Source organism: Diadema antillarum, unplaced genomic scaffold (genome assembly GCF_040938485.1).
Source record: "Diadema antillarum isolate AM-2024a unplaced genomic scaffold, OU_Dant_1.0 seq00000507_RagTag, whole genome shotgun sequence".
In the NCBI taxonomy this organism is placed as follows: Eukaryota; Metazoa; Echinodermata; class Echinoidea; order Diadematoida; family Diadematidae; genus Diadema; species Diadema antillarum.
In genome coordinates this window covers 3799327-3815588 of record NW_027271462.1, presented here as the reverse complement: position 1 = coordinate 3815588, position 16262 = coordinate 3799327, and the positions used below count along the sequence as shown (strand labels likewise).

Sequence of the window (16262 nt, the reverse complement as noted above, 5' to 3'; positions counted from 1 at the left end):
GAACGGAGCCGAATGTTACTGCTGTCCACTTCCGAAAGTGAAATGAATCATCTGACAATTATTTTATCATCGCACGGAGCCGAATGTTACTGTTTTTCATTTTTGAACGTCAAGGCAGACATCAGACATTTTGGACCATGAAACGTATAGCTGAATGTTACTGATATTTATTTTGAAATGTACCGTAGCAAATAACCAATATTTTTTTATCATCGTATGGGGCAGAATGTTACTGCTGTTCACTTCCAAACATGCCAACGTAAAAGCAATCATTCGACATGTATTTTAGCATCTTCCGGAGCTGAATGCTATTGACATTTACTTTCGAACGTAAAAGCACACATCCGGCGTTTATTTTATCGGCGTTTATTTTATCAGCGTACGGAGTTGAATATTATTGTTATTCACTTCAGAACATCAAAGCAAACATTCGACATTTATTTTAGCATCTTCCGGAGCTAAATGTTATTGCAATTTACTTTCGAACACAAAAGCAAACATCCAGCATTTATTTCATCATTGTCAGGAGTTGAATATTATTGTTACTCTTTTCCGAACGTCAAAGCAAACATCAAACATTGATTTTACCATTAAACACAGCTGAATGTTACTGTTATTCATTTCGAAATTTAAAAGCAAACATCAGACAGTTATTTTAGCATCATATGGACATGATGGAGCAGAATATTACTGCTATTTTCTTCCGAACATAAAAACGATCATCTGACATCTATTTTAGCATCTTCCGGAGCCGAATGCTATTGCTATTTACTTTCGAAAGTATAAGGAAACATCCGACATTTATTTAACCATCGTACGGAGTTGAATGTTATTGTTTTTCATTTCCGAACGTCATAGCAAAAATTCGACATTTATTTCAGCGTCTTCCGGAGCCGAATGTTATCCTTATTCATTTCCGAACGCAAAATCAAATATCTAACATTAGTTTTAGCACCATACGGAGCTGAGTCTTATCGTTATTCATTTCCAAAAGTATGAGCAAACATCCGACATTTATTTTCGTATCATACCGAGTCGAATATTACCGTCATTCATTTCCACAATTAAACGCAAAACTCTGACATTTATTTTAGCATCTTACGTAGCCGATAGTTACCGCTGTTCATTTTCAAAAGTAAAGGCAAACATCCGACTCTTTTTTTTTTGGTGGCGCGATCGGGCCACCAAAATCTTTATTTCTGAAATTTTGATTTCATTTCCGATTTTCACTCAATTCATTCATATAAAAGCTGATTCAATTCAAATTGAAAAGCATGCAAACAATCAGTAGGCACTATAACAGACACCATGTTGAACATCGATAAACGTTGAACATCGATAAACATCGGATAAGTCGAAGAAAATTCGACGTACGCATACCTCGAAATTCGCGTACGTCGAACCATTTTCTTCAGTCCCGACGAATTTGAGGTATCCGAGTTTGACTGTATATCATATAATGTTTGTTGAATACTCATCACATACACTGGAAAGTTATGTGAGGTGGGATGCTACCTTTTTAATTTTATTGAATATTACACTTAAAAGAGAACATATAAAGTTTTTTTTTGTATTGTCACACCCATATAGAAAATGAAAATTCGCTATGGCAACTGTTCGTTTTTTTTTTTACACAAAAGTTCGTTACTTTGAAGGCTCCATATTCCGAAGTTTTGCCATTCCCGGGATTCCGAAGGTTTGTTCATTTGAAGCTTCGCTCTTCCGAAGATTCGTTATTCCGAAAGTTCATAATTTAGATATCAATATACTGTTCGTTTTCCGAAGGCTCATTGATCGGAAAATGAAATGATGTTCGTCATTCGAAGGTTTGTAAATCATGAAATAAGAAAAGTTCACACTCCGAAGATTCGTTGTTTCGAAAGATTTTCGATCCAAACATGATAATAAAAGGTTCGCTATTCCGAAGAAGGCTTGTTAATCACAAAATTGGGAAAGATTAGTTATTTCGAAGTTTCGGTTATCTTTTAAAGACAATTCCTAAGTTTTGTTGGTGGAGTCACCTTTTTCACTTTTGGATAAACGGGACCTTTTTTTTAATGTTCCAATTAACGAACGCTTGGAATTCCTATATCACTCGGATTAACGAACCGTCGTAATAAGAACCCTATGTCATTTTCGGATTAACGAACTTTTCATGAACAACGAACCTTTGGTATAATGCCAACATGTTCGTAATAACAAACTTTATTACATTTCCGAACTAACAGACATTGAGGTGTATCAGAACCTTTTTTTTTCTTTTTTTTTTAAATAAGAACCTTCGGAACAATAAAACGAACCTTATTCAATTTCAGATTATTGTATTACAATAACGCAAGTTCCGGAGCGAACACACAGTACAGATGTAATTGAATCGTTCGCCCATAGATGCTGGAAATGCTTGTTCCGCTCCGCATTTACGAAAGCGATCCGCATCGTTATAACGGAGCACATTTCTTTTGTTTTTCTTTGTCGTTGGTGCTCGGAAAAGACTTCGTTATATCGAAAATATCGCTACATCTGTGTTCATTATAAGCGAATTTTTTACCATAGACTTATGTGGCAATAATTTTGGGACAGGAAGTTTTACTTTGTTATAACAAAATTTCCCTATAACCGTGTTCTTATAACGGGAGTGCACTATATTAACTATCGCAATATTAAATATCATCGCATTTCATTGGAGGTCTTTGACCTTGTGTGATTTTCGTAGGTGAAAGGTAATGGCTCATTAATAAGCAGGGCCTACGAATGCTCTCTAGAACAAAATCATGTTTACCAGTAATGATGCCAAAATATTCTGATACTTTGAGGTCATTGACCTCTCCAGACCATCAGAGGAAAAAGGCAGAAACTCGTCTGTGCCTTGGAATATGAAGGCAATGTCATTGTAAAACAGATATGCTTGTTTTGTACACCTTTACCATGTTTATCACCAGCCAATGGTGTCATAGTTCAATATTCTGATATTCTGAGGTCATTGACCTGTCAAGGTCATCAGAGGTCAAAGGTAGAAACCTGTCTGCTCTTTAGAATATGAAGACAATTTCAAGACAGATATGCTTGTTTTGTACATCTTAACAATGTTTACCATTAACCAATGACATCACAGATCAATATTATGACATTTTGAGGTCATTGACCTGTAAAGGTCATCAGAGGTCAAAGGTATAAACCTGTCGATGTTCTGTGGAATCAGAAAATGGTTTCCCTGAAGTATGATGCATGTTTAGTGCATCAAAACCACATTATATCATTCACAAATGTCTTGAAACATCGATATTCTGATATTTAAAGTTCATTGACCTGTGGAGGTCATCAGAGGTCAAAGGTAAACACCTGTCAATGCTCTGTTGAATCAGAAAATAATTTATCTGCAGTATAAATGCATGTTTAGTGCAACATAACCACATCTATCATTCACAAATGTCTCCAAACATCAATATTCTGATATCTAAACTTCATTGACCTCTGGAGGTCATCAGAGGTTAAATCAGACTTACCTCCCGATCTTAAAATAAATCTTATGGTATGTACTAACACTGGTGAAAGTTTCATGCTTTAGTCAAATTTTGCACAATATCCGTGATTTTGAGGGCTTAACCGCTCTACTATTCCATGTTCAACTGATATTATAGATCTTTGGCAGTATTCTTTTCTATTACTTGACATACATGTAAGCTCTTGCTTTTGTCTCCTTTGCTTATCCAACATTAATGTGGTGTCTATTACTTATACCAAGGAGGTTTAAGAGTTGGAGTTCCAACTGGCTGTAATTATTCAAGCGGTTGTCAGATTTCTATTGATGCACAAAAGAATTTCACAGGTGCATTTGTGCCTTGATGATCGATGTTCGAAGTTACCATCTTGGTGAGCAATCTGAAGATTCATTTTGAACGTTGACATTAGTATTGGCCAAATTTTGCGTATGTATTTATTTAATGAAATGACATTTCACTTAATGATAACTTAAAGCATGTAAAACAAAAATCAATCCCGTGCAGAAATTTGTGCAAAAGTGTAAATCAGAGCTGTATCATGTGAAAATGTTTAAAACTGTACCATCCTGGAAAGCCGGTTTTATCACTTTTCTGCTTAATTCCGACAAATAAAACTGACCTAGATTTATCTTAAAAAATAATACTCTATATTGATAGGTATATCAAATTAGTGCCCTGGTATGCCCAGTCGAGTAATTTTCATCTATATTTCAGCATTTTTTGCGCAATTTCTATTTGCACATCCTTGTGTCTGTACCACGTACCTTGCATAAGAAGGGATAGCGAAAAGTGATTACCATCACAAAGACATATCTTTCTTAGAAAGTGGCTGGTGATTATGCAATGAGACACAAGTCAATTGTCTTCCTATCTGCATGGCAGATCCTGTTTGGCACCTGCTTCAAATATTTTTGAGCGGCGGCATCGAACATCTAGCAAAGAAAATTCTTAAATTATGCAAATAATATTATGAAGTATAATTGGAATTCTATTAGTAATAACGAAGTACAAGTAGACGAGGGTTAGCATATTCCACGTGTTCAGGCAGTGCATCACACAAAGGAAATTCAAAGTAGTTAAGATTCCAGTGTGTGGAGTGTGAGGTGTTCACGGCTATAAAGGAGTGTGTTTGTAAGGAGTGTTCATCTTTCAAAGATAAGTGTAAATGTACCAGTAGACTGCACGATTACTGACTTATTCTTCCTAGGCAGATATAAGGTACTCCTTAAATTAAAGAAGATGCTCAAAGCATGAATATCTTTCTTTAAAGACAGACAAGATGTTTGTGGATTTTTAAATTTGAATATGGCAGTAATCGTGTTGAATATTAAGAGGGCTGTATACAGATTCATTCCTGCACATGCGGATGCATCCACTACAAGCAGTACAATAGGCACAGCACAATCAATCATTGATACCAGGCACACAAGGCACGTCAACTTCTGTGAAACACGCGGGTGGGTAAAGGAGTTGAAAACGGGTGGGACCCTCGTCTACTTGTACTTCGTTATTATTAATAGAATTCCAATTATACTTCATAATATTATTTGCATAATTTAAGAATTCTATTACATAACACTCGTACAAGTATTCCGAGGGTTAGCATGTTCGAAGCAATTGACCGAAGTTGATGTGCATGGATAAGACGTAATAACACAGGCGCAAGACACACCAGCTGTCTGATTCGTATATCTGACTTTATTACCGAGATGCAGGACATTTTGTCCCTTGTAGTCTTTTGACTCAACATTATCCCAAACGATAATACAAAGGCAGTTGTCATTCAGATTATCTAGAATACATGCAAAGGAGTACTTTCTCTTTAAAATCATATACTGGCGGTTCTAAAAAAAATTGACCTTTCGCCGCCAGAAAAAACCACGACTGCCATCCTTCTACTACCTTCTCCTCTTAACAGTCGGACCGCTAGAGACGGTCGTCATCACCGAGAATTACGCAGTAGAATTAAGGACAGCCGAATGATAAGAACCGTCAACAATTGGTTTATGATAAAAATCTCTGAATGTAGTCATGCGAGACCAATTAGCGATTGACATTATATCCTTTAGGGTCGCCCCGTGAGCATAGGCGGATGAGGCTGATGCGCTTCGAAAACTATGCGCTTGAAATACTGAGGTATCTATTCCTGACAATTTTAGGGTATCTTTCATCCAACGTGCCAAAGTACAGGTGGTCACTCGAGTGTGTGGCCTCCTGCTGGAAACAAAAAGCCTAGTCTCATTGTTATGTTCACGGAGAGGGGCGGTACGTTTAATGTACTCATTGAGGGTTCTTATCACACACATTTTATTGTTCGGAGTGTATGACTTAAACTTAACCGATTGACTTTTCAGAGTATTCTTAACCGAAGTAGTTTTTAACAAATCTGTCATGAAAAAGGTAGCGTGATCTTCAGAAATGGTACATGAAGAAATATCGAGATTAGACAAAGTTTGTGACCTCTGGGCGGAAACGAGCGCCATCAAAGACACTAATTTCTTACTCAATTGTTACAGGGACAAATCTTTATCATCTGGTAAACCAGCGATATAGTTTAGAACAATAGAAACGTCCCATGTGCTACAGTATTTCGGTTTGGGTGGATTTTGATTGAAAATGCCTTTCATTAATCGAACGACATCAGGATGTTGGCTTATTGGCTGACCATTAATTCGTGGAATCGCAGATGATAAGGCAGATCTGTAAGAATTAATTGTAGAGTAAGACTTGCCTTGGGAATGTTTGAAGGCAAGGAAATTAACAATGTCAGCTAAAGTAGGCGTGAGTGGATTGGTCTTTTGTTTATGACACCAATCAGTCCACTGTTTCCAGGCTGAATCGTATTGCTTACTAGTCCCGCTGCGCCAGGAGAGAGCGAGGAGATGGGAAGCTTCTCTCGAAAAACCTGCTGCATCCCAGCGTCTGCTGAGATAGTCCATGTGGCTAGCCTCATTTTTGGTATCGGATGAACAACAGGGCGTAGGCAGTCCATCGGTAGAAGAAGGGGCGGGGCAACTGTCATGCGAAGAATGGCGGGGAACCAAGGTTGGGTTTTCCATATCGGGGCTATGATGAGTGCTATTCATGTGTTGTCCGTTTGTAGCTTGTTGAGGACTCTAGAAAAGAGGCAAAACGGGGGGAAAATGTACGGAGTTAGACATTTCCATGAGATTGAAAAAGCATCGATAACTTTCGCATTTGGATCATATTTCCACGACGCATACGATGGCAGTTGCTTATTATTACCCGACGCAAACAAATCGATGTCTGGGTCAAAGGTAGAGGCAACCACGCGAGAAAAGACATTTGGACGCAAACTTAATTCTTTATTCATGTCCCTTCTGGACAAAACATCCGCTTCTTTGTTTGCTTCACCGGCAACATGAGATGCCGAAATCCAAATTCTTCTTTCTATACACCAAGACCAAATGCGGAATGCGATCTCATTAATTTTCTGTACATTACCGCCCATCTTATTAATGTAGGCCACTGACGTAGTATTGTCTGTTTGAATATGGATGTGTTTATTGCGGAACTCGCTACAGAGGGTAAGCAATGCTTGCTCTATTGCTAGAAGCTCAAGGGCATTAATATGCATGTACCTTAGCTCTGGGCGCCAGACGCCTTGAGAGAAAGAATTGTCATTATGACAGACGGCTCCCCAACCTGTGTTACTAGCATCTGTTGACACTGTGATTGAGACCGGGGGTTCATGAATTGGGGTTGTAAAATTCTCCGGTGCTTGACTAAGCCACCATCCAATTTCCTCACGTAACATTGTATTAAGAGAAACAGAAGAACTATAGTCGTCATTTGAATCGTAAAAAGCTTTTGTCTTTGCCCATTCGAGGGGTCTGAAGTGCATTTTCCCGCAGGGAAACGCTAAAAACGAAGAAATAATTGAACCAATGAAGCTGGCAAGGTCGCGAATTGAAACTCGATCGGATTTTAGTAATTCGTCACCCTTGGATTGAATTTTTTGGACTTTTTCTGTTGGCAACTGAAAAGACATTTTGCGGGTATCGATTTGGAACCCGAGAAAGAGCGCCGAATTCGTCGGCGTCATGACCGACTTTTCACGGTTTACAATAAAACCTAAATTAGACAAAAGATGAAACACATAGTTTGTGTGCTCCATGCTTTCTCGAAGTGAGTGAGCAAGAATCAAAATATCGTCCAGGTAAATGATGATTCTAATTCCTCTGCTGCGAATAGCAGCAATCACAGGTTTCATTATTTTGGTAAAAACGCGGGGCGCCGAACTGAGACCAAATGGAAGACATTGGAAGGAATAAAATTTTCCTTCCCAGAAAAGGGATAGATATCCCCAGTGCTCAGGATGAATTGGGACCGAAAAATATGCGTCCTTTAAATCGAGAGAAGTTAGGAAATCATTATGCTGAACCAAATCTTTAACAAACGTAATATTTTCCATTTTAAAATGGTCATATTTTACAAAAACGTTCAAGTTTTTGAGATTGATAACTGGTCTCAAATCTCCCATTTTCTTCCGAATTGTGAAGATAGTGGAAACAAATTTGCAGTCTTCTCTACGACTTTCTACTATTGCATTTTTTTTCCAGAAGTGTATTAATCTCTGCTGAAACGGCTTTCTTTTCGTCCGCACAAAGAGGTATATTATGTGGCCTGGAAAATTGACAGGGCGTTCTTACAAAGTCAATTTTGTAACCTGAAATAGCATTTAAAATCCATGTATCGGATGTTATGTGAGACCAATTATCCACAAAAAACTTGAGTCTCCCGGCTTGGGGAATTAACTCACTCTTAGTTTTTTGCGTCAGGCTTGGCTGGGGTGTACGAGGCCCTATAGGGACGGGTGAATGGTCGACCGTAGGCTGGGGCCTGGGGACCAGCTGGTGGCGGCCGGGAAGCGGTCGCTGGAGGCCTGGGTCGTCGAAAAACATCCCTTCGCCACACGGCTTCACGTTGATAGGGGCCACCGTCTCTGCGACGGCGTTGATGGTCGCGATAGGAAATCGGCTTGCCGGGCGCTACCTTACGACCCACGTTGAAAGCTTCCGAGACGTTTTTTAACGTCGTAGGCAGATTGCTCCCAAACAGGGAGTCCGTAATTGGCACAGACTTTGCACACAGGCCCTGGTAACGGGGATTGAGATGTTGTTTGATGTCCTCCCGACGTTTCATACTCGTCTGGTAGCTGGCATAGCCGGCTAGCGTAAGGCCATCGACGGCCAGCCGCTGTAGCTTCTCGATGTCCACGGTCTTTTTGCCTTTCCCGACTTCTTTGAGATATGCTAACATTTCCACAAATGGAAGCAGAGCTTTCACGATATTGAGTTGTAACTTTTGCGACTGGGCATCTGTGGCCCTTGCCCTTGGGGGAAGGGAGTTCCAGATCTCGTGGTCCACGCGCGGCACACAGGCTGCCGCGGCGTTGGCCGGAGGCTTGTATTTTTCTTGTATCTTCTGTATAGCGTCTTTCTGAGGGGGTAGAGTTACCGCCTTGGTGACTCGATCCGCTAAACCGTCATATACAGGCGGAGAGACCTTGTTGGCCTCCTCATAAATTGTATCCACGTCCGCCTCCCAAACATCAACCCCTCCTCCGGGGTTGGAAGCTAAAGTGGCTAGTGGGTCATACATCTGACCCGCGGGCGCCTCCGACTGGGAGATAAAATCACTCCCTGCGATGATACTCAAGAGATCGTCGTCAGCCTCGTGGTCCGGGCCGGGAGAAGATATTGGATACCGGGTGTTCGGTTCGTGGCCATGCTGCTGGCCCTGGACAGAGCCGGACTCTGCTAGGCGAGAAACTATCTCCGAGAGCCGCCTAATCTCCGCGGCCTGAGATGTTAGTTGGGTCTCTACGCCTTCCTTACTGGGTTGCTGCTCGTCGCTCGACATTCCTGTTACACTGCCGGTCACACATGAAAAAGATGAACACTCCTTACAAACACACTCCTTTATAGCCGTGAACACCTCACACTCCACACACTGGAATCTTAACTACTTTGAATTTCCTTTGTGTGATGCACTGCCTGAACACGTGGAATATGCTAACCCTCGGAATACTTGTACGAGTGTTATGTAATAGAATAAGACAGTTGTGACTCCATTCTCTTGAACCTCCTTGCTTATACACACTTGCAAACTGTTTTTTTTTTTTTTTTACTTTTGGTATTTTATAGCTCTGTTTTAATTTTTTGTCTTTGATATGCGTAATAGTAGATTGTGATTATTTTGACTATATCATCATAGAACAAAGATTAAACATCATGTTATGCAGATGAACAAAAGGAGATTTCCATTTCTGAATTGTGAAATGTGATACAACTGTGCCATGTGATATTAATGTATTAAATAATGTAATGTAACATGAGTATAAAGTGAGGGGACTGCACTATACAAGTTTGCTTTTTAGCAGCCCCTCAATTTTCATTTCCACCAAGTCCTTTATGAAACAAGATGTATTATAATTATGTTACAAGATATGTTATCATTTGATGTTTGTATTACCTACATGTATATTGATTGGAAATGAAAATAAAACATGAATGAATAAATGAATGAATGAATAAATGAATGAATGAAAAATCACTGATGGACATGTTTTTAGACTGAGCTTTAATATTTTGATGCATGTACTTTGATGTTACAGATTGCAACTTTCCATCTTTTCTTCTTTCATTTTTACAGTTGACCATCACAGTACAGCAGCTGCCTGCTTTAACAAATAGTTTCGAATACATGTGTGTGTTTGACTCTTATGAAGTGTCAGCTGCTACTTCTGGAAATACAGTCAACTGTACTACGCCACCTTCAAGCTCTGTACCACCAATACCTGAAGGAGGTTTGTAGTAATGACAGTACTTTACAATTCATATCTTATAAGCTGCTGTGTTTAAGATGTGTTATATGTAATAAAGACATTTTACAGAGGTTCCTAACAGAATAGATCCATTTTCACTGCAAAATATGACATACAAAACCTTAGGAGCTTTCCATTCATGTTATCACTGCACTACATTTGTATAACAAATCGTAAAGTTAGAAATGTGACATTTTTTCTTTCTCGCTTGGTGGTTTGACGTTCTGCAACTGACTGCACTTGTGTTTTTGGTCACAGGGATGAATTGATGTATTTGACAGAAGTCACATAACAGATCTCACAGTCTCTATTTTGAGGAGCACTTGAAGTTAGAAGAATGACAGTGCTTGTGATTTTTCTAGCAATGTTTTACGTAGAATTTTACATCCAGATGTTGCTAATTCTCTAATTTTGCAAATTTTCACATAATATTATGGTGTTAACCCGTTCCTTACGGGAACCTGGTTTACCAGGTTCCCGTGTGGGCAACTGATATACGGGAACCTGGTTTACCAGGTTCCCAAAATGAAGACAAGGGTGCCTGCTTCAGTGGCCTAAATTCATGTTTCTTTGTGTTAAAATGCTCAGAAAAGTGGGTTTGATAAAAAGATCAGAATTTATTCTATCAGGATTTGTTCTCCTGCTGTTTAAAAAAAGGGGGTTTTACAGTATTATGTACCTTTTCCTGATTTAGTTTTTTGCTTGTTCTGCTGTAAACTCGTACGAACATGTACATAATGATCAAGGCTGAGATCAGTTAGAAATGCGGGTTCGCTGACTCCAGTCACTTCATTCAGGTACCTGGTTTTGTGTAAAACAAAAGATTCTGAGAGCTCATCAGCGCACGATCTATTCATACCTCGCACCCGATCGATATTTCCATTGTTCACGGGCACATGTAGTTGACCGTAGAAAGGGGGACACAATGAACCGCTTGACTGCCTTCACACAGCTGGATTACCAACCTGTGTGCCTCTCTGTCGACGGGCGAAAAGAATCTCGTTTGGGGGCATTAAAGGCACTCAGAGAATTGCGGAAGGAACGGGTTAATTGCCTTCAAGATTTTTTTTTTTTTTTTGTAACAAAACACGCAGGGCATAACATACAATGTATATTACTTGTAGTACAAATATCATGTTTTGTGGGAACTTGAAAACAAGACATTTCATGATAAAACCATGCAATGTTGTACATACCAGTTCTTCTTGAGAAACAGTCTGCTGTGCTGGTGTGAGCCATGGCCTCAGATACGGTTATTTTTTTATTATTTTTTATTATTTTTTTTTTGCATTTGCTGACATGATGTGATGTATGTTCTGAAATTAAAAATCAATGTATCACTCTCACTATGGTTTTGTGTTTGTCTAAACCTGCTTTCTTTGTCAAATCACCAGAGAATACTGCCCAAGTTAGGAAGATAATATGTATCCCAGGTGTGTCACACAAAATATACAATTCCTTTGCAAGACATGCTTAAATTCTCAACCAATAGCAAAATGATATGTTTCATCAGTATCTTCTGACATAATGTCAAACAATTACCTTTCTTGTTAATGTCTTCCTCCTTACAGCTGACAATGTGGCTGTGCCTCTCTCAATTAAGTCGACTGAAAGTGGAGTGAACTTTGTTGAGAGAGATTTCTTCTTTTTTGACTGCACTCGTATCTCATCGTAAGTCTTGTCTATTGCAATCCCAGACTAGATACTACTTTGGTTGAATTACCTTAATTAAAGGTTTAAGTTACTTTGGAATTAGATATCAATGGATTATGTTTATTTGTTTGTCCCTTTCATATGTTTATGAATCTTTCTCAATTTGAATTATTTCAAGTGGAGTTTCTTATATCTGCACTATGTTGTATCAAATGAGGGCAATTCGATAGATTTCTCTAATGATCATATATTTCTCAATCGAAGCTGATGATGCCAGTGGAATTCTCACTGCTTAACCAAATTTGACGTACTCCATCTCAAATATGATACACCCAAACCAAAGAAAAAGAAAGAAAGTGTTTACAAAGTGATCTTTTGAAACATGCAACCCCATCTGACATTATAATTAGTGTAACTTACTCTGAACAATGTTCTCGCCCTATTTGTAGTTGTTCATCTTGTGTGACTAGCCGGTGGCCTTGTGACTGGTGTGTGTATGAAAACAGGTGTACACACGACAGCTCATCATGTGTAGATGACATCATTGTTTATAATGGAGATAATGTGAGTCTACCTTCTACATCTCATATAAACCATATGTGAATATGTCTATCTTTAAATCATTAGAAGTAGTGACTACATACAATGTATCTGTTATGTAATATATACATGTATGTGTACCATTTCTGAGGATCTTGTTACAAAGAAATTAATTTGTTATTATCATGCTGCATAATCCATACTGTGCTTTTAATTGTTTGCTTCATTTTTTTTTTCAGAGGGCACAAACCTGTGATCATTGTTTCCATGTGCTGGAGTGTGATGTCACAAAATTGGATTTTGATAACAGTATGGTGTTATCTATTAATATACACCCAGGGTAGCCTTGTCAGTGCCAAGCTTTGCCAGAGGGCCCTTCCATTATTATTAATGCCCAAGCACTGCCAGGTAGGGACCTACCCACTTAAAATCTTGCATCAAGACAGAGATTTCATGGGTAAAAATGATTTGTCTTGGATAATCGAATGCACCAAGCAGGACTCAAACCTAAGACATTCTGATTACAAATACTTGCTCTTATCCACTGTAACACTGTGCTTCCGTAAATAGCATGACTAATGAGTAAAAACTATGATTAAGTTGGCTAATTTAAATACTTATATCATCACAACAAACAGATGCCAGGTCAGACAGGCAGAAGAGGGCAGGGATATTGCCCTCAGCTCCTCGGTGTGCCAGAAGAAACCCTGATACCAGTCAATATTGCAGCTGGTTACAGCATCATGGCATCCAATCTACCAACTGATCCAACCAAGGTAGGAAAACCATCATGGTTGTTCAAAACAAAATTTCTTGCTTGTCATAGACATCTGACAATAGATGGATTGTGACAAACTTAAAGGACAAGTCCACCTTCATGGACATGTGGATTGAGTAAATGCAGCAATATTAGTAGAACACATCAGTGAGGGTTTGAGGAAAATTGGACAACCTGTTTTAAAAAGTTATAAATTCTCAGAAGTTTCTGCTCAGTCACTGCTGGATGAAAAGACTACCCAGCCTGTGATGTCATATGTGTACAATGATATAAAGAAAACACAGAAAATTCAACATATTTTCACTTTTCTTGCATTGTGAAAGAATTCTTGACTTGCCTCTTTCAGAAGGCAGGGCTAATAATATTACCCTTAATGTACATCAGCGACAAGTCGAGGAAAAGTGTACTTTTTTTTTTCAAAAAAAAAAATGTATTCAAATTCTCTTTATATTTTCCGTATATATTTGTATGCATGTGACATCATACACTATAGTAGTCTTATCCAGCAGCGACTACACAGACACTTTAAGAATTCGTAACTTGTGAATGAATTGCACAATTTTCTCCAAACTTTCACTGATGTGTTGGAATAATAGTGCTGCAGTCACTCGTTCCACATGTGCATGAAGGTGAAAGTGTCCTTGTTAAAAGGGTAATAAGAAATTATGAGGCTACAGTTTCAAAGCATCTCTCTCCATACCACAAGTTGTAGATACCCATACAGTCCCTATGCAATGTATCATGCACAGGACTTTCTTAGTACTGCCCCATTCACAGTTGCCTTAATTACCTCTGCCAAGGGGGGAGGTTAGGTTTTCGTTACCGTTGGTTTGTGTGTTTGTTCGTTCGTTAGTTAGTTAGTTTGTCCGTGTGCAAAGTAACTCAAAAGTAGTTAACAGATTGGGATGAAACTTGCAGGAAAGGTTGAGAGTGACACAAGTACCAAACGATTAACTTTTGGTAGTGATCCGAGAATTTTGGGGGAATTTGTGAAGGATTTTTGATATTTTGGCAGGTAGGGTCAATGAACTTGGGAGTTCAGGCTGCGCGTATTTGAGGTTTGCATGCGTGCACTAAAGTGCTTGCTCTTGTTTCCGCTAGGGCGAGGTGCGCCGAGCAGCTGAGGGTTTATGATGTAACAAAGGCTTCTATATTGGGAAATCAGGCGATTTTTCAGTGGTTGAAAATCACTAATCTCTATGGAAGAGCAAGATATCAGTTGAAAGTAACTGCTTGGCAGAGGTCTGTGCTCTCTGAGTGCTTTTCTAGTTACCATTTAAAATGTATATGAATGATCTTTGCTGCAAGGAGGAAATAACAGCTTGACTATGAGCATGCCAAGTTCCCATTTCCTACTATGAATATTTTATTGCAAGTAGTGTCATACAATTTGTGTTTCAATACAGTGTGTGAAATCCCTGATTCGATTACACTCATTATCTTAATTAGTGAAGAATGACATGATGTTCTCCCCTGCCTAGTATTAATGTCTGCTGTGAGAATGCTAAGTATGATTGATATCTAAAGAAGAACACAGTAATAGGAAGTCAAATGACAAGGTCACTTTTTTTTTAAAGTGAAAATTTGCTTGTTTGTTTGTTTGTTTTTTTGTCAGCAGCATTAAGTTATTCAATTCTCTATCTCAAGAAATATGGGACATAATCCCAATTCTTCTCTCAAAAGCTAAACTCTCGAGATAAACTTATTCAGAAAGTCAACTAATAGCTGACTGTGTTATTTGTTATTTCTTCTCAGGTTAAGGTAAGAAAGCCTCACTAGCATTTATTTGTATTTGATGCATAACGCGTTACCCCGGGGTACCGTAGCACCCCGGATTACCGCTTTGTGTAGCGCCACCTCACGTCCGCTCGAGGACAGCCGTAGAGAAATGCATGCACTGTGTGTGCTTGTACATTGTCGCTCCCATGCCACTGCATGTTATACGATGCATGCATGGCACACTGTGGTAGCAATAGCGTGACTGTGCTTCAGTACACTGCAGTGTAGTGGCTAGTGCCGCTAGCTCCAGCACCAAAATAATTTCCACTTTTTGGCAACCCCAGGGTACAGCCTTTAAAAAAAAAAATAATTCAATAAAAGGACTGATTTTCATTTGGTACCCCGGGATGAAATCACTGGCTTTTTATATCCTTTCCTCTTCTCGTAAATTACAAACTTATTTCAGTCAAATTGTTTGCTTGTTTGTTTGCTATTGATTGTACTTCAAATGTTTCACAAATTATGAAATGTTATAATAAGTAGAATGTTAATTCCCAACGTACTGTCATCTAAATTGCATATATTTTTTGTTAATCTTAATTATGTTGTGTTAATTTCATGTACACTCGTGTTAATCCTCCTCCTGGTCTCTTTTTATGTATTTGTTTGCCTTTAATGAATTTTGCCAAACATTTGATTTTACATATACCCACCTTGTATATATTATTTTGTGCTCCTTTTACACATTATGTAGCCGAACTTTGTTCTTAAAATCATATCCGTCCATTCATGACTCATGACTTTTACTTGAAATATTTTTTTATTTTGATCTTCATTAAATAGTGAACTCATTTTTACCATTTCTAATGACAAAGTTGGTTTAATTTTGAAAAATATTTTTTGATTTAATTGCATGACTAAATGTGACCGTGCACCTCAAAACGAACGTAAAGTCGCACACACTGATTTTGCGTGAGGACTGAAAATAGGTGAAATGGGTCAACCTAGCCGGACTTGACTTTTTCATATTTTCTGAAAGAGCGGGTCTTTTTTTCCATTATGCTAAAATTTGGTATCACAAAACGGGCAGAAAAGTGGGTTTTTTTAGCAGTTTATCTCGAACATTTTTGGTAGAATAGTGTGATTAGGTGTGTCTTTAGAATCCCCTTTTCATTTCTGAAAAACCTTGCCCACTTTCTTCGCTTTCAACTCTAATAACTTT

General features: G+C 38.6%; 1 protein-coding gene across 1 annotated transcript in view; it reads left to right on the top strand.

Annotated features, from left to right (window-relative positions):
• Positions 1–16262, top strand: part of LOC139734031 (plexin-A4-like) — an 86725-nt gene that overhangs the window by 36828 nt on the left and 33635 nt on the right. Inside the window, exons 7-10 of the mRNA XM_071644838.1 lie at positions 10179–10332; positions 11922–12021; positions 12453–12567; positions 13182–13319. Coding sequence (XP_071500939.1) covers positions 10179–10332; positions 11922–12021; positions 12453–12567; positions 13182–13319 — 507 coding nt within the window. The remainder of the gene's footprint in view (positions 1–10178; positions 10333–11921; positions 12022–12452; positions 12568–13181; positions 13320–16262) is intronic.